The sequence below is a fragment of the Rhinolophus ferrumequinum genome, chromosome 12 (genome assembly GCF_004115265.2).
Source record: "Rhinolophus ferrumequinum isolate MPI-CBG mRhiFer1 chromosome 12, mRhiFer1_v1.p, whole genome shotgun sequence".
Classification (NCBI taxonomy): Eukaryota; Metazoa; Chordata; class Mammalia; order Chiroptera; family Rhinolophidae; genus Rhinolophus; species Rhinolophus ferrumequinum.
The window spans coordinates 38,101,725-38,119,808 of NC_046295.1; the positions used below are offsets into that span (position 1 = coordinate 38,101,725).

General features: G+C 35.8%; 1 protein-coding gene and 1 long non-coding RNA gene across 3 annotated transcripts in view; both read right to left on the bottom strand.

Moving 5' to 3' along the window:
- The window catches only part of LOC117032472 (uncharacterized), a 29,709-nt gene extending 25,590 nt beyond the window's left edge, over positions 1-4,119 (bottom strand). The window contains exon 1 of the long non-coding RNA XR_004424736.1: positions 3,999-4,119. This is a non-coding gene — a long non-coding RNA (uncharacterized LOC117032472). The remainder of the gene's footprint in view (positions 1-3,998) is intronic.
- A 6,782-nt stretch (positions 4,120-10,901) lies between these two features.
- The window catches only part of ABHD17B (abhydrolase domain containing 17B, depalmitoylase), a 44,599-nt gene continuing 37,416 nt past the window's right edge, over positions 10,902-18,084 (bottom strand). The window contains exons 2-4 of one of the 2 annotated variants that reach the window (XM_033123306.1): positions 15,378-15,557; positions 12,280-12,487; positions 10,902-11,452 (exon numbers count right to left, since the gene is read on the bottom strand). In XM_033123306.1, the coding sequence (XP_032979197.1) occupies positions 11,438-11,452; positions 12,280-12,487; positions 15,378-15,557 (403 nt within the window). In that variant the 3' untranslated portion in view covers positions 10,902-11,437. The remainder of the gene's footprint in view (positions 11,453-12,279; positions 12,488-15,377; positions 15,558-18,084) is intronic. The other variant, XM_033123305.1, reaches the window with a different exon arrangement.

The following is an 18,084-nucleotide window of genomic DNA, read 5'->3' on the forward strand; positions in this document are numbered from 1 at the left end:
AGAGTTCAAAGAGATAGTGTTCATCAAACAATAGTTATGTGGCATGGTAGGAAGAACCTGTGCCTTGTGAAGCTAAGAGGGCAACTAATATTTATTGAGTATTTACTATATGTCAAGTATTTCCATTCTGTGGTGTGCTGGAGCCAGCCTGTGCCAGCTCATATGGGCTTCTGAGAGGCAATTGTTAGATTTTTGGGAAGCGTGCCAGCCATTTTTTAAACTGTTGGAAGCTTGAAATTGACAGCAGGAGGAATAGTTATACCATGAAAATCATCAAATTTTACAAATCATGTTTCTTTCATTGGCTCCAAGAGCTTACTGTTAACTATTTACTGGAACATCACTGCAATCACATTTTTCATTTTATTTTATCCTCCAAATAACTCTGTAAGGTATTTATTAGAATGCAAAATTTAAAGATGGAAAACAGACTAATATTACACAAGTAATATGTCCAAATTTCCTGAGAGGACAAGAAACAAAAAGTTAATTCTGTGCAACTCCATGTTCTTTCTACTTATATTGCAATAACTTTGAGTAAGGCAACATAAACAGAGTTGTTGTCCTAACATATCAGACTGTATGTATGACCTTGGACCAATGCCTGTCCACTTTGGATCACCATTTCTTCATCTGCAAAGTTCGGAGCCCTGAACTACTTAATATCCAAGGTTTCTTTTAGATGTAATCGTCTCTGTTGTCCGCCAGTTCTACCTCTGTCCAGCTATGGCAGAAACACTAAGAACAAGCCCCTACAAGGGATTTGTACTACTAGGGGCTTCCTGGGACTCAAAGTTATGATACTACCAGAGTTTCTTTGTTCAAATCTCTCCGATCAAGGAAATGTAATAGAGAAAAATGGGAAGAGGGCTTCATGCTTAGCCGCTCCCAAACCGCAGAGGTATGTGGAGAAGTGAAACAGTGGTAAGAATAGAGAAGCCAGGAAATTATACTGCTTTCCAGGGATTCCTTGCTTCTCTGGTTCTTCTGTCTTCTAAGCAATGTCTAGTGTAATCTTGTTAACCTTTTTTCTCTTTCTGTATTCCTTTTCTACAGCATGTTATGGCTTCCATGGCCTATCACATAGAAACCCCCCCCCAACTTCCGCCTGGGCAGGAAAAAAATTGGCTAACCTATAAAGTTCTATGCATTATTTTTCTCTATTTTGCAAACAGATTTTCTTTTTAAGTCTAGCTGATCTGTTAACACAGCTCCCAGAATGAACCACCTGCTCAGACCTGGAATGCTTTCTTTCTTCACTTCAATTTCAATTAGTGTCTTGAAACTTTCCTCAATTAATAATTACAACAATAATGCCTACATGAATATCTTTCTATAGATCTATCTATCTATCTATCTATCTATCTATCTATCTATCTATCTATCTATCTAATCTAATTCTTTTACATGGATTATCTTATTAGATCTTTGAGAAGACCCAGTAAAGGAGGCTGAACAGGTGTTAAACAGCAACCACTTACAGCTGAGGACAATGAGGTTTAGACAGGATTTCATAAAGTCACACAGCTAGTAACGTAACTTGTTTTTTTTTTTAAAGAATTTTAAGAATTGGACCTGTGTGCACTCGCGTGGTAAGAGTGAAGGCATAGAAGTGAGGCACTAACAGCATCTTATGGAAAGCATCAGTGGAATATGTGATAGTATCATGCTCATTTTTCTATCATCATCATCATCATCATAGGAATTGAATATAGCATTACACTTTTAAGAGCCCTTTCACATATGTCATCTCATAGGATTGTCTAATAGTTCTTTGATATAAGCAGCATCGTGCAGATGGAAAAGCCAGATATGAAAAGTAACCTCATCCACAGAACTGACCACTTTAGGATGAATAAATTTTATCTCCTCTATGAGACTATTTCATAAATTTACATATACTTCTTTTCTTATACCAAGTTGATTATACTAAGTTCGTTTTCCTTATTTTGGGAATTCACAGAGCTTTATGATGGGTCAGGCATACAAGTAGGAAAATTAACAAGTATGGGTGATGGAGAATATTTTTGGACCCCAATCTAAAAACCTCTTTCTCAGGACTACACAAGCTAGAACAGCATTTTAAAACCTCATTAAAAAAAAAAATAGGTATTAGCTTCTGGAATCGGAAAACACAAACCATGTACAAAGTGTAAATAAAATAAAATCCGTTCATTTATGCACATTTTATGTTACGTTATGTAGTGGAAGGAATATTTTCTTCATTAAGTAGTTTCAAAGTTTCCTCTTCCGCTTTCTCCAAGATTTTGGCAAAATGAGCTTATTTCAATGAAGTAACCACTGAGAAGTATTGGGAGAACTTCAGGACAGTTGGATGTAGATTTTGTACGAATTAGCTTGTGTTTCCGGGTAGGCAAATGAACGGTAACTCTGTGTGGACAATCCTTTTAATGGGATTGTCCCTTCTGGGTTGAACTGCTGTTTTAAAAAATTCTTCCATCTAGGGACTGGACTTATGGGGGTGGGAGGGGATCACTTCATAGATTACGTAAAGGCCTAATCACTGCACTGTCCACCTGAAACTAATATAATATTGAATGTCAACTATAATTTAAAATAATAATAATAATATATATGTGTGTGTGTGTGTCACAAGGTGTTAAGGATAGCATAGGGAATATAATCAAAGGCATTGTAATAACTATGTATGATGTCAGGCGGGTAGGAGACTTGGTGGGGTTATCACTCTGTGAGGGGTACAAATGTCTAATCATTATGTTGTTTGGTACACCCAAAACTCATCACAAAACTAAATTTTAAAAACATTCTTCCATCTAAATCCATTGATTCTTGAATAAAGCAAAGGAATGATCCTGAAGTCAACACATTATAATAATAAAATAACATAAAATGCAGATTATGATAAGAACTTGGTCAAGATATAAAGCTTTTTGTAGGTCTTTTTAAGTTTTCATTATAAAGGGAAACATAATATTATGTTAAGAACTTAAAGGGTGTACATTTTTAAATCCTCCATAAGAAATTAAATCGTATTGTTTATTAACATGCTAGTAATTTATTAAGTTTTAAAAGTTGGACATCAAACCTGTAACAAATTAAATTTGAATCACTAATTCTTATACCAGTAGAGAAATACTGAGATTGAAATAATGTATTCGGGATTTCTTTTGAGAAAAATGAGCATTAAAGATTTGTCATGACAGATTAAATCTTTTCTGTAACTATGGGATTTTCCTTTCAGCTTTCGCAGTGTGATTTGTCTTGCCTCCCGCCTTCCTTGTTTAACTCTCAAAACTCAGAACACAAAGGCAGTATGTTTGGGGACAATAGACATATCTGGAGCCAAAATGTCGCGAGAGCAGGGCAGGATTGTACAGGACAAAAGGTGCATTTGCTGTCATTTGCCACAGCTCATCTAGCTGCTGCTGGCTTCCCAGCAGGACAGACAGGAACTTTTGGCTGCTTTAGATTCTGCCAGTCATGTGAATATGGCTAAAGAACTGGACCAGCTTTTATCACAGAGTTGCATGGACTTCAAATGTTCTCTGCAAATTTGCTATTAAATTGGCACATTATGAAGAATAAACACTTCCCAAAAATTATCTAAAAGTATAATTCATGGCCTGGTCTTCTTCGTTTCTAGATGCAGATCCATCTTTAGCATCTAAACAACCCCTTACGTTTTTATATTTCTTTAGAACACTGGAAAAAAAAATCCCATTTAAAATTATCATTTAATCTTTATAGTAAACTTCCAAGGTCAACATAATGGATATATTATTAATACCCACCTTTTACTGATAATGAATCTGTGGTTCCTAGAGATGAATTAGTATGTTTAAGATTTCGAAAGCTAGCTACCCTCCAGTCCCCTCTGGTGCTGTTAATTTGGCTATTTTCTTCTCTAATATAATAATTTAAAGATACAACAAGAAAATATAACGTCACAGCTTCAAATCATGAGGCTATCCTATTGACTTAAAACTTTGAAATGAAAAACAAAAATGAAGGCTTACCTCTTTGGAATATTTTCTTCTCATACAGTATGAATTCAGTTGTCAGGAAGCTTTCAGTGACCAAGGGAAGAGTAGATATACAGTCGATACTTCAACAACACAGCTTTGAACTGCGCAGGTTCACTTACACACATTTTTTTCCCAATAAATAAAGCTGGTCCTTCATATTCCAGCTTTCCTGTCTGCAGATTCAACCAACCGCAGATGAAAAACACTACCTTCCCATTACCAGCCGCGGATTCCAAACCATGGGTTGAAAATACTGTTTTTGATGTCCCGTTGGTTAAATCCGAGGATGTGAAGGACTGATGTAGTTAATTTGGGGCATGTCAAAAATTATGCTGGAATTTTTCACTGAGCAGGGGGTCAGCGTCCCTACTCTTCCTCTTGTTCAAGGGTCAGCTGTGTGAATAGGAGAAATGCATTCTCTGCCCTTCAGAGATTTTCAATCTAACAGTGATTAGGTAACAGATAGCTTCTTGGAGGGCAGGTCTGTAATGTGGAAGGCCTATGTCTCTGGGGATCTTTCTTTGCAATACTCTGCATGACAATATTCAGAGAACTACCTAGAACTGGTAGAACTAAAAGGGATATAGACAGTCCAGTATCTCTCGTTTCACTCCAAGTCTTCCTGGACTGGGGCTTTGAGTAGATGATTTCTGGGGAACATTGGGAAGGATCCAAAACACTGGTACAGACACAAAAGCTATTGTTAGGCTTTCCTTATGTGTCCTTTTATATTCTTTATCATTATGTTTTGCTTATTTCTCTTAGGCTTTGAAGCACAAAAATACAGAGACCAATGTGGCCAAAATAAGGGCTTAATAACTGTTGAAGAGACAAGAATAACTCCTTCTCATACTCTCAACCATTACAGCTGTTTCCAACATTTCAAAATTCCACTGGGGCAGCCGGTTAGCTCAGTTGGTTAGAGCACAGTTCTCTTAACAACAAGATTGACGGGGAAGCCCCGAACGGGCCCTCCACAACTAGATTGAAAACAACTATTTGACATGGAGCTTGCTGATGGGTCCTGGAAGAACACACTTGAAATAAATACGAGATTAAAAAAACAAAAAACAAAAAAACAGTTCCACACTCTTTACTCATATTCAAATTAACTATTAACCCAGTCCTTTTTTTTTTTTTTTTAATGTTATGCTCCAGGTATCTCATGAATTGCAAAATGTTCCTTAATTGACAGGGTGTTTGGGCTGTATTTTTACATACGGTGCCTTTATCCTGATTATGCATATTTGCTAAATTCTATTCCATATCCCCTAATGTTTGCAACTGCTCAACTTTCGTTTTGTGGATTCTAAAGAGAATACTTGCAACTCCATCATCTCGGTCAATGATGGCTATTAAATAGTGCTAAACTCAAGGCCAATTGATGCATACTATCATTTCCTATGTTCCCTCTGTTTCTTAGATTGGTGGTGTCATTTAGAAGCCACTGTTTCAACACTGGCAAAAGTTGGATGGAGATGGTATGTTGCTGTTTCTTGAAAATACATGACTTTTTTAGAAGACAATAGCAGTAACATTTTCCAGAGAAGCTGGCTCCTAGGAGCCAACCGTAGAAATCCAAATCTTCTAGACAGAAGCCAGTCTCCTGGGCAGCCATTAACTAATTCTTACCTCGAGGTGGGTAGCCTTGGTCTTGACTATCTGGCTATTGCTTATGTAACTTTCAGGGCATTATGCAGAGCCATTATGGTCTTAATTTAGACATAATTTAATGAGTTCAGTTATCTGTTTGCTAGATCATCTGAGTGGAAACAGAAACAGCAAGTTAGGCAGGAGAAAGCTGCTCACAGTAGCAAGTAGTGACAGTTAACAGTGTGAAAGGACAACTGAGCAATTATAAAGCAAACATAAGAACCTAAAAGGTAAAGCAGCCTGGGGACTACTAACATAAGAGCAGATGACTAATTCTGTAATCCTTGTAGCCCTTGAACTGAAAGTAACAGAGAGGAGAAAAGAAAAAAATATTTGAAGAATGGCAGAAAGTTCCCCAAATCTATAGAAAAACAATAACCTACACATCATGGATGCTCCATGGACTCCAAGAATAAATGCAAAGAGACCCACAAATAAACATATCATAGTTAAAAAGCTTCAAGTCACAGACAGGGAGAAAATCTTGAAAAAAGCTACAGAAAAACAATTTGTCACTTATAAGGGAGCCCAATGGAAGCCAGAAGGCAGTGGGAAAACATATCAAATAAAAATACTGTCAGCCACGAATCCTATATCCAGCAAAGCTATCTTTAAAAAAAAAAAGAAAGAATTTGTTGCTAGCCAATTCATCTTACAGGAAATAAGAAAGGAAGTTCTTCAGGTTGAAAGCAAGTGATCCCAGACAGTAACAGAAATCCACAAGAACAAAAGTGAAGGTAATTATGTAACATAAATGCGTATTTTAACTGATTTAAAATGCATTATTAAAAAAATGTGTATATATATATATATATATATATTTGGGCCTGTAACATATAGAAATGTAATGTATTTGCCTACAGCACAAATGAGGTAAATGTGTGCCAAGCTGTGGTGGGCTGAGGAAATGACTACAGATTGTAAACTAGTAACAATGCATTGCTGGGTTTGTAACATTAAGAGGTGGTATGTAGGCATTGTCTAGAAAATACTTGCATTAGACTTGACAATGAGAGTCTCAGATACTATACATTACATTCCCTGTCAAAAAACAAAAACAAAAAACAAAAAATTCAAAATCACCAATATAAGGAATCCCCTTCTTTTCTTTTGGCTACCTTTTTGTGCTGCTCTGACAGCCAGGCTAAAAATGTGTTACTTCTCCTTGGTCTGTACTGGAATCCTCATTTCAGAAACCTGGACTTAGGAGCCAGTTTCTGACAGTGAAAGAACCAGGTTTTTCTCTCTTTTTTAATAAAAACTAACATAACAGAAAAGATACCTCAGAAAAGGAAAAACCTCACCCATAATCCTACTACCTCGACAATCATTTTTCATTGTATTTATTCCTTCTTGGTTTTATTCCATAGGCAGTCACATTGTTTCATGGTGCAACCATTTATATTTTTCTTTTTTGACTTGGTATTACATTGGATACTTTAGCAAGCTTAATTATCATTCTTGATAGCATCACATGTATTCAGGGTTATGTTATTTTCTTGTATCTTCCCTTCTGCCCACTCTATCTTCTAGTGGTGGACCTAGAAGGCTTGGAACTCAGACTTCCAGACTCAAAAAAACTAGAAAAAAAAAAAAAAGCAAAATGTTGAACTTTGGTAAAGTAATATATAATAGATGGCCTCGGATTTCACTGGTTTTAAACTTGTATTTACATAATTTGAAATTGTTTATACATACAAGTAGCATCTGAGTAAGAGTTATAATGTAAAATGCTAATTAGAAGTTTTGATTTATAGTCTATGAATCCACCATACTTTGCAAGTAATTTGGAAAAGAATAGTACATTTAAAATTTTTGACTCAGATGCCCCTATATCCATAAACCTACCTGCTTTCCTTCTTAACTCTTCAATTCAGTATACGCCTTAAGCAGCAATTTTGGAAAAAAAACAATTCAACTCTGAATTAGTACAATGGTAGTATGAAAACTGAAGTTTGAATTTTATCAGCAGATAAAATATCAGATTGAAAAAAGCATTTCCCCCTATTTTTCTAATACAAGGATCTCATTTCTTAAAATACACATTAAAACTTTTCTCTAGATGTTATAATAGTATTACGAAAGTCAGTACACGGCCTACAAGAGGAAATGGAGTAAAGTAATTTCAAGTCCATCTGGCTTCTTATGAAAGGAAGAGTTCAACACCTTTTAGATCACAGACATTTATGAAGACTATTCTTCCTTTTTTTTTTTTTTAACTCTAATGTCAAGTGGGTTGTTTCTAGGCTAAAGGTATTTACTTCCTTCCTTAGTATTACTCATTCAACTATTCGGAGGCACAATCCATTTAGAAATGTAATAGACAAATGTCTTCTCTCTCCATTCTGTGAATTTAACTCAAACACAATTCCAAGTATCATATGAATAGTTCTCTTTTTGGTTACAGGACATTTGGGGCGTACATTATTATTAGGATGCAACATGTTATCACAGTATTTGAATAGATTGCCTGTTTTAAACCAAAGCAATAAACCAAAAAGCCCCATCCATCACCAATTAGTAGTAACTGCTTTGATACTTTATTCAATTTAATTGCTTATTCCTGGCATGTTATATGATTTATAGTAAATGTGCTGTTGAAGTAAACACTTGTTTATTTGACTATAGTTACTATTTTCACTAGGTTTTAACACAACCAAATAGCTGTTACTGAGTCTAGTAAAATGAATTAGTGTTAAATATACAAGTCATTAATTTTGAGAAATGTGAAATGCACAACATACCAATCTATCATTCAATGAATAACCAGCTGATAAGGAGGACTCTGGGAGCTAAATAAAATTATGATGAACATTGGAGAGCAAAAAAGCTTACGCTGTATTATAGTTCAAAAGGATCTTTAGTATATTAGTCCAGATAAATTTGGTGACGAGGAGACAGTACAACTGTTGACAATTAGATTGTAGACTGGCAGTCACTTCGAGTTTCCTCACAAATAAAAGGATTAGGCTATTATCATATCTAAAGTTTTATGATTTATGAGTTTATCTGGCTTCCCATAATACCTGTTGTTGAAAAGTTACTTTTTGTCATATGAAATGTCTACATACACTACAAATACCCTATTTACATGACAATGTAATTTTATAATTTTAAAAATTCATTTTTATTAAGCTTTCTTAAAGTTAGCAACACCAATATATGCACAGAAATCAAGAGAAAAAATGACTGCAATATATATTCTTGGGTGAGATATAGAACTGGTAAACTTGAGTAAGTTAGAAATCTGGAAAAGTGTGAAGATGATCAATGAATTCATTAAAGTTCTTATTCTGCTTTTGTACTTGTAAGATATGGCAGGAATAAATGTATACTGCTGACCATTTTCTCAGGACTAGTGTTACCATTCAAATTACACCATGTTTGATATGCACAAGAACCAAATATCAAAATAAGTTATCTGGGTCTACTCTAGCCAAGGTTAAAAAATGATATGAGCGGGGCTGAGAGATTTTCATTTTACATTAGCAAAGTAGGGGATTATGTTAGTCAATCAGTTCCATCTCTTCTAGTGAAGACACTTGTGGTCCAGAGAAGTAACCTGCCAATGTCAGAGCTAATTGTGTCAGTTGAGAAGAGCCCAGGTCTGATTGCCCATTCAATTCTTCTGCATAATACTGTCTTCTAATGCCATAGGGTAAGTGATGCAGAGTCGGTAGAAGAAATCTAATGAAAGATAATCTTTTAATATAAAAATCTTAAAGGGGTCCTATACATGGTCCGTCTAGTTCAATTTCTCATTTTAATCTGAAATTTCTTCTGTAGCCTTGTGACAAATGTCATTCAGCTTCTCCTCTGCTCCAGTCATTAATCCTTCGGAGGGCATTGCTTTCCTTGATGGACAAATAACCATCAAGTCCTTTCTTACACTGAGCTCTTATCTGTCATTGTGCAATTTTCACTTCATTCTACTTTGAGTCAAAAATAATAAATTGTACATGCTTCTCAAATATTTGAAGACAGTTAGCATTCCTTAGTAAAGTAATTCTTCAGTTAGTTTTTAGGTTTCAGTTTATGAGACTTTAACTTGTAAAACTCCCCAGGATTTGTTCTCATTCATGAATATCCTTTCACTGCATCCTGAAATGAAATTAACATTGCAAATGTGGTTTGACCAGCACTTTATATACACAGAGGGTGCCAAAAAAAAGTTAAGAAAGGAAAAAGCTATTATAATTGTAGTATTCAACATATATCGATAACAAAAGATGAATACAAGTCACGTTTGACTTCTGCAACGACAAGAGGTGCTCAGAGTGGTTACCATCCAGTGTCTAGATGCTTCTGATTATGGCAAATTACTGCTTGAGCAACGTTGACCAAAGAGTCCACTTGAACACATTTTTTTTGGCGCCTCTGGTATATATAAATTATTCTTCCATGATGAATTTTTCCACACCCTAAGATTATATCAGTTTCTAAACAGTTGGCTTACATGTTATTTGTACAAGCTAAAATCTCCAGATTCATTTTGTCTGCAAACTCTTGACACATGCAGTTTCCTGTTTCTATCAATGTCTTTCTATTGTTTGTAGGACACTGATCAGGGCCTATGATACCATGTATGATTGTGCCGCTAGCTAGCTGGCTAGCCTCATCTCTATGCTATCCTTTCCCCTTGACCTCTGGCTAGTCTACTCTATTTCAAATGTATCATCCTTCCTCTATGCTTGCATACACTGTTCCCCTCGGCCAGGAATGTTTTTCCTGGGCCACCCAGGTTTTGTCATTTCTTAGTCATCTTTCAAAGTTCAGTTCAAATACTACTTCTTCATGGGACTCTTCCTTACCTTTCTCCCCATGCTCTTCTCCCAGGAGTACCTTTTACCTATAATAACACCCTACTAATCTCCTTCAGCCCTTACCAAATAGTAATACCTGTGCAATGACGTATCTGTCTCCTTTGCTACTCTGTGAAGTCTGAGGATACAGTCAATGCCTATCTTTATCTGGCATTTGGTTTTTGCACGATTTAGACATTCAATAAATATTTGTTGAGTGAATACAGAATTAGTATAATCAATATTTTGATTTCCCCAGGTAATCAAAGAAAATACTTAGCTAAATTCTGGGGCTTATGTTGTACATAGAAGGAATCACATAGGCTCCAAGACAATCTTGAGAAGGAAAAACCTCTCTAAAAGAAAGAAGTGATGATAAATTTAGAAAACTACAGAAATATGTTCTATTAAGATGAATTATCTTTTTTCACTCTTTATAGTAGGATGTGGGGAGCATGGAAGAAGGCAAGCAAGCACAGCTGAGTGGTATATTTGTTGTTTTACTGTTAGTTTGACACATCTGAACCAAAGCATTCACAATACTTGATATACTTTGAAGAGAATCATATACTATAGTCTTAGACATAACCACAGAACAAGCAGAACAAGTAAAACTACATAAGGCCTTAAAATATATCCACAGTGTGTATTATTTCAATATTCATTCATTTACAAATTAGACTACATACCGTTAATTTAATTTTTATTTTTCTTTCTTTGTTTTATTCAGGCAAGATTCATTCAAGGAAAGGCAACTTAGTTTTGTGTGTGAACTTTATTTTTTACTACATTGGTTATTATAAAAGTTATGAATTAAACGTTTTCTTAGTTCCTGCATCCAGGAGTGAATCCATGAATTTCTCAGATAGTAATCCAAAACAATAGGTCCCATTCTTAAAAATAGCCAAAGTGGAAAGGGACCAAAGCCAGTCTGTTTGTGGTCTTGAAGAACGTGTAATGGACTTTCAGGTTGTCTTATATCGAAGAGTACTGCAATTGTAATTGTACGAGATTAGTCAAAATTTAAAACATTGCATACAAAATCATTCTTGAAGCTCTAAATGCCTTTTAAATAACTAAAATAAAAATTTTAAGTAGTTGCCTCACAGTACCAAACTTATAAATCAAAACTAGTTAAAATTCAGTGCTATTATGACTTCTCATTTACAAGGTAACTAGTTGGTAAATTAACAGATAGCATAAAAATTAAGACTTACATCATTTTTTTGTAAAGGAGAAAATGTATGATAACCAGGAAATACAGAAAATTCAATGTATTTTACAATAAAATCACGATTTAAACCTCTATCCCTGTACAACAGGGTTTAGGTCATCTTTAGTGAACTTGTGTGTTTTCTTACAGTTTATTCTACTATGAGTACTTGAATTATTTTAGATATACAGCCTTTTACCGAAAGAATTATTACATTTGTATACCAGGATATTTAGTACATTGAGATGTTTTAAAAATATTTATAAATTTGTTTTTCATATGCAAAAGCATTTGGCAATACTTTTACAGCATCTGATTTTACAGAATTAAAATTCCATACAGTACTCATCTTGATGTTTAAAAAAAAATTCACAGAAAAAATATAAATTACACAGCCTGACTGCATGATACTGTTGTTTCCAGTTCTAGTTCTGGTAATTAAAACCTTCACTAAGTCTGTTAACAAATCATTACCTGTACATTTATGAAGGCAACTGACATGATTTGCAAACAAAACCTTCAGGTTTTATGTTATTTACCAAAGAGTGCAGTTCAGCAAAAGAAAACCCAGTATGCAAATTTACAGAATATTTTACAAATTTACCAGTTCCTGAGACACAAACTGTTTCAACCTTTCAAGGTACTGTCCGTAAAGTTCCACGTCATTGTGACCTGCCCCTTCAACCCACAGAGGCTCCACGGGTCTTTGGCAGCGCTCAAACAACGCGAGACCATGGGAAAAGTCAATGACTTCATCTTCAGTCCCATGAATTATTAATACTGGAGAGGTTATCTTAGAGATTTTGTCAATGCTGTAGGAAAAGAGGAGGGGGTAAAATCAATGAATTAACTATGAAAAGAAACATGAAACAAATTTTCTTGTGTTATGTCAGAGAGAGAATTTAAACATAGAATAATCTGAATCGAGCCAGGAGGGATGGATGCCCCTTGGATTTCAAATAAGATTCAAAAGTCACCTTTACATACTCCACCTTAAGCCTATCTGAGGAAGTTAACTTCATGTACCTGTTTTGAGGGAATCAATCACTCAATGGCGTTACCATCACCCTACTCCAACTTTCTACAATGTTGATGTTTCACACAGAGAAACTTAGGTGGCAAGGAGAGGAGAAAACTAAGGATCATTTCAAGTAGGTGCTTAACTTCCTAACTCTCTGCACTCACATGACAGCAAAATGTTTTTCTGTTTTTGTTTTAGGGTACTAACTCACAAAAATACAGTGAATGTAGTGAAATATAAAATCTTGGAGCTGAAAAACAGTTAGGAGAAAACACAATTTTAAGAAGACAGAAGGTAAAGTGAAGACCCAATCCAATTTACACCATGGAATACCCCAGAAGGCTAGAAATGACAGCAGGATGAAGGGGGTGAGTGAAACCTTAGAATTTGTTTAAAGTTTGTTTAAAAAATAGTTTAGGTCCCTCTCCCCCAGGTTCTTTCCCCTTCTTTTGGCAGCTGGGTAATTGCTCTCTACCCCAAACTGGCCGGTTTATGGACTAGGGGATTGGCAGACACAATTTAGGGCAGATTCATCAAAGACCAAGCTGACATTCGCATGTAGGATGCTGTGAAGCTTTTCCCCCACTGGGATTTCAGAATGCCAGCAGCCAGGCCTTCAGCCACCAAGGGGAGTTTCAGAAAGTCTTCTTTGGAGACTGCATTCACTTTAAGAGGAAAGATATATAAACACTGACATGGGAGTGGGGTGGGGATCCCCAACTAACTGGCTTGAATAGATCATTCTAGAGTGAAGCTCACAGTCCACAAGCCTCAATCACCTGCTTCAGATCAGCACTTTAGTCCCTCACCCTTACTATCAGCAGACAACCAAGAATTATCAGACATCAGAAGAGAATACTTTAAATATAACACAGGGGCGGCTGGATGGCTCAGTTGGTTAGAGTGCAAGCTCTGAACAACTGGGTTGCTGGTTCAGTTCCCACATGGGATGGTGGGCTGCGTCCCCTGCAACTGACTGAAAAACGGCGACTGGACTTGGAGATGAGCTGCGCCCTCCATAACTAGACTAAAGGACAACGACTTGGAGCTGATGGGCCCTGGAGAAACACACTGTCCCCCAATATTCCCCAATAAAATTTATTAAAAATAAATACATACATACATACATACATACAACAAAAAAGGTCAGAGATCAAAACAATCAGAATAAAAAAAAAGGCAACTCAAAGGAAACTACAGAGATTTAACAAATCTTACAAACAAATAACTCTTTTAAAAAACCCATAGAGAGAGAGAGAGATAAAGCATTATAAATATAAAATGAGGATAGACTCTTGAAAAGGAGACAAATCATCAATGAAGTAATTCAAGGCTGCACTTGATAAGGAAAAATGTTTGGGTATATTATTTGTTGTCAAATGCTCATAGTAAAGGAATTAGAACAAACAATAAAAAGAAATGTATAATCTTTTTCAAACAGTTTACTGTTAGTGCTGTCCTCTCTGTTGGTGTAATAATGAAAGAGGGGGCTAGACAGAGATGTGTTTTATGGCGACAGCAGTACCCCAAATACCTCCACATCGTCCCTACTATTCAGCTAGACAGAAGCAGTGTAACGCACATACCTTCCAATCTACCGTTATCTAAAACCCAAACAAACCCCAAATGTAAAAACTAAAAGTCCCCCCCCCATACACATAGCTTGTTCTGCTGATAAGATCATATACTTCCATAAGCTTCCCTACAAAGTGAATCCTTACTGGCTCATGATGAAAAAAATTTGTTTTGGAAATGACGCTTGCTGTTCTTATAGAGAACCAAGCCATGACTTGGCCTTTGGTGCATCTATCTATCTATCTTCTATCTGTCTGTCTGTCTGTCTGTCTATCTAATCTATCTATCTAATCTATCTATCAATCTATCTATCTATCTAATCTATCTATCATCAACAATACAAAAAATCCTTTGTATTGTTACCTACTAGGGAAAGAAAAGAAAACTGAAATTTGCCAGCTTCTTACTTCTTGCCGCTTCCCTTTGAGAAAAATAGGCCATCGATTTTCTCCAACTACGAAGAGGAGCTGGTGGGAACAACCATCCTATCTTCAGAAGCAGCAGGAGAAACAGCCCTTTTTTGCAAATTTGCCTAACACTGCATGTTTGCAGACTTTGTGGCAGCAACTTATTCTAGTTCATTTAAGACTCAACTTTTTTGCATTTCACTTCTTTTGTCAGTCAGATATCATTAGAAATCATGCACTCATTTTTATGCGCACGTGTCTCATTTTCCCTCCACTTGTTTCTTTCCTCCAGTATTATGAGTCTCAAAGAATGGCATTATTACCCATTAGCAGCCCACGTCAGAAACCTGGGAATTATATTCAAGTTCTCTTGTTTAGCATCCTATATCCAGCCTGCCATTTAGTTCTGTCAATTGCATTTCTCAAATTTACTCTCCTCTCTAGTACTAGCGCCGGCCGCTGTCTTGGGAAAAAGGCCCTCAGCCCTCTTCACCCAGATCACTATGGGTCAAACAACTCAGCCTCCTGACTGGTGTCCTGCCACCACCTTCTTCACAAGTGAATTTTTCACAATTTCTGTAGTATATGTAAAACAGAAGCTCATGGCTGAGTGAGTTGTATCATGAATACCTCAACCGACAGAATAAAATTCCCTCAAAAGTTTCTTTGAATTCAAATATTTTGAACGTTGACACTTACTTTGGGAATGCATCAAAACAGTAGGTCTTCTTGGTATCAGGAAAAGCAACTCGCATTCCCGAGGTCAGAGGAGAATGAAGAATAACAGCAGCGCTCTCGTATCGAGCAGCAAGGTCCACAGATGGTACTGTCCCTATACTTTGGCCATAGATTATCACATTTTCAGGGCGAATGCCATATCTACAAAGTCCAGAAGTTAAAAAAAGAAAAGAAGAGTTGGACTGGTATGAAATGTGCAATCATTCCTAAGGACTTAATTTTATAACAGAATGATTTAGAATGAGACAATGTCAACAAATTTATATTGAAAATTTAAGTTTCTTTAACATCACTATCATAATTTAATGCTGTAGTAAGATCTACTCTCTTAGCTTATTTCATTTGTTTCAGTTTCATCTTTTGGAAAAATTACTGCTGAGGTCTTTTAAAATTTCAATCTTAAAAATGGATTAAACCATCTGTGTAATTCAGTGTGGCATATTGTTGACTAAATTTGGACATATATCACTAATATTTTAATGAACTGAAATTTAATGGATATGTAGTGTTTATTTTCCACTTAATGTAACAATATTTTTTACTTCCCTAGATATCATAAGTGGCTTATTTTATTTTCTGAATAAATTCTTTTCATAGTGATGAAAATGCGAACATAGTTACAGTATGGAATGAATAAAATATATGCATCATAATAGGCAAGAGCAAATTACTATTATTTCTTGAAATTTGCCTTTACTTACCATAGAAATGGACTGATGATTAAAAAGATAAACAGATGAATGAGAATTCCAAATGCCAAATGGTTCAGTTAATTTTGAACAGACTTCCTGCTAAAATCTCAAGAGTATTGCTTTACTCCCTTTAGAGATGCCTCAGATTTAAATACTTAATCTCACTGACTCAATAATATTGGGTACATACTATGTCCCAGGCACTGTTACTTGCCTACAGTATAATTGCCCCAGCTGTAAACTGTCCCAACTGCAAGTTTAAGTGAGATGCGACAGAAGCTAATGAATATGGGGTTAAGGTTAGAGTGACATCAAACATGCCTCTCTTCTTAGAAGTCTGACAGTAGTTACTTTTGGCTGCTAGGGGCTATTTGCACAACAGCTGCTAATCTTTTGAAAAGGTAATAGAGCTTTCCAAATTATCTGAACATTTACCAGGAAAAAGCAAGATAAACCCCATGTGCTCCCCATGGCCCTTTCCAGGGGCACAGGACCATTGGAACTACCCAGGTAGTGACATACCTCCCCATTGTATCTCCCAATCAAGCACTTGGCTATGTCCCAGAGATTGGGTTCCATCTACTTCAGACTGACTCTTAAATGTAAGTAAACTCAGAAAAGCTTTTTTCTTTAAATAGGCCTAGCTGTATAGGAATAAAAAAATTAGGAAAATGAACATTTGCGGCATCAGCATAACTGTTGAGGTTACACAGTTGCTGTTAGCTGAACAGCGGCACTGCTGGTGGCAACTATGGATTTTAGGCTAAAGCTAGTAATGGCAAGGCTCCAGAGTAGCAGAGGCAGCTGCCAATTTAGCATCAGAGGACTCAAAGCAATAACAGAATTTCAGCATAGTACAAGTCAGAAAGGACTTTAGAGACCATCTACTCTAGTTCAGCTGCTTACTGAGCAGATGTTCAAAGTCAGAGTTAAGTTAGTGACAGACCTATAATTAGAACCCAGGTAGCCTGACTCACAGTCCAGTGCTTTTTCCATTATAGTGCAAAGACAATGATTTCAAAGAATGTAGGGTAAGACTGTATAATGAATATTGGTCCCTTATTTTCTGTTGATTGATCAGAAGTTCAGAAACTGGGATTATTATAGTTTATTTAGAAAAGAAGACCATTCGAATAATAATTACTTAAATTCATTATTTATTTTTCCCCTCCAGGTTATTTAAGCCCAAACTGTTTAACTTTAATCAAATAAAGGAAATAAAAGGCATGAATTCTGATTATATACATTTTATTAGATGATAGAATTCCAGAACTGGAAAGGCTCTTAAGAGATCATTTAACTCAACTCCTTCATTAATCAGATGAGGAAACAGGCTCAGAGAAGTTAAATATATCTCCGAAGACTACCTACACTTACGAACTCTTCCAACCACATTTAGGGTTCAACATGAGAAAAAAATATAAATGTGAAATTCCATGCCAACTAAACTGATATGTGAGACTACTTAGGAATTTTCTATTCTGTCCTTTTTCCTCATTCATACTGATCAAGTGCATATAAAAAGATTAATTTACCAAGATTAGAAATCATTTCAGAATGTTTCCTTCAAATTGATAGCTGGCAAGATTAAAAAAGAAAAAATAATTAAGCTGACCATTTACAAGGGTGTTTATATAAACATACAACACTGAACTATATACTAATGTTTTACGTGAAGTTATCCTTTTGTGTTACTTAGAAGTACTATTAACGAAGGCTATCTGCTTTAACGTAACATCCTTAAAAACTACACTAATTCACCTAAGTTATGCTTCAAAAGAGTGAATTATGGTATGTAAATTATGTCACAATAAATCTGTTATTAAAAAAATATTATCACACTTTCCTGACAGTTACTATACTACATACAAGTACATTCAACTGGGCACTCATTTTTGTTTGTTTGTAGGCCTGAGGCGACTGACCTCACTACATCTGAAGCTGATTTTGACTTAGGTTCATTTAAGGTGGTTTTT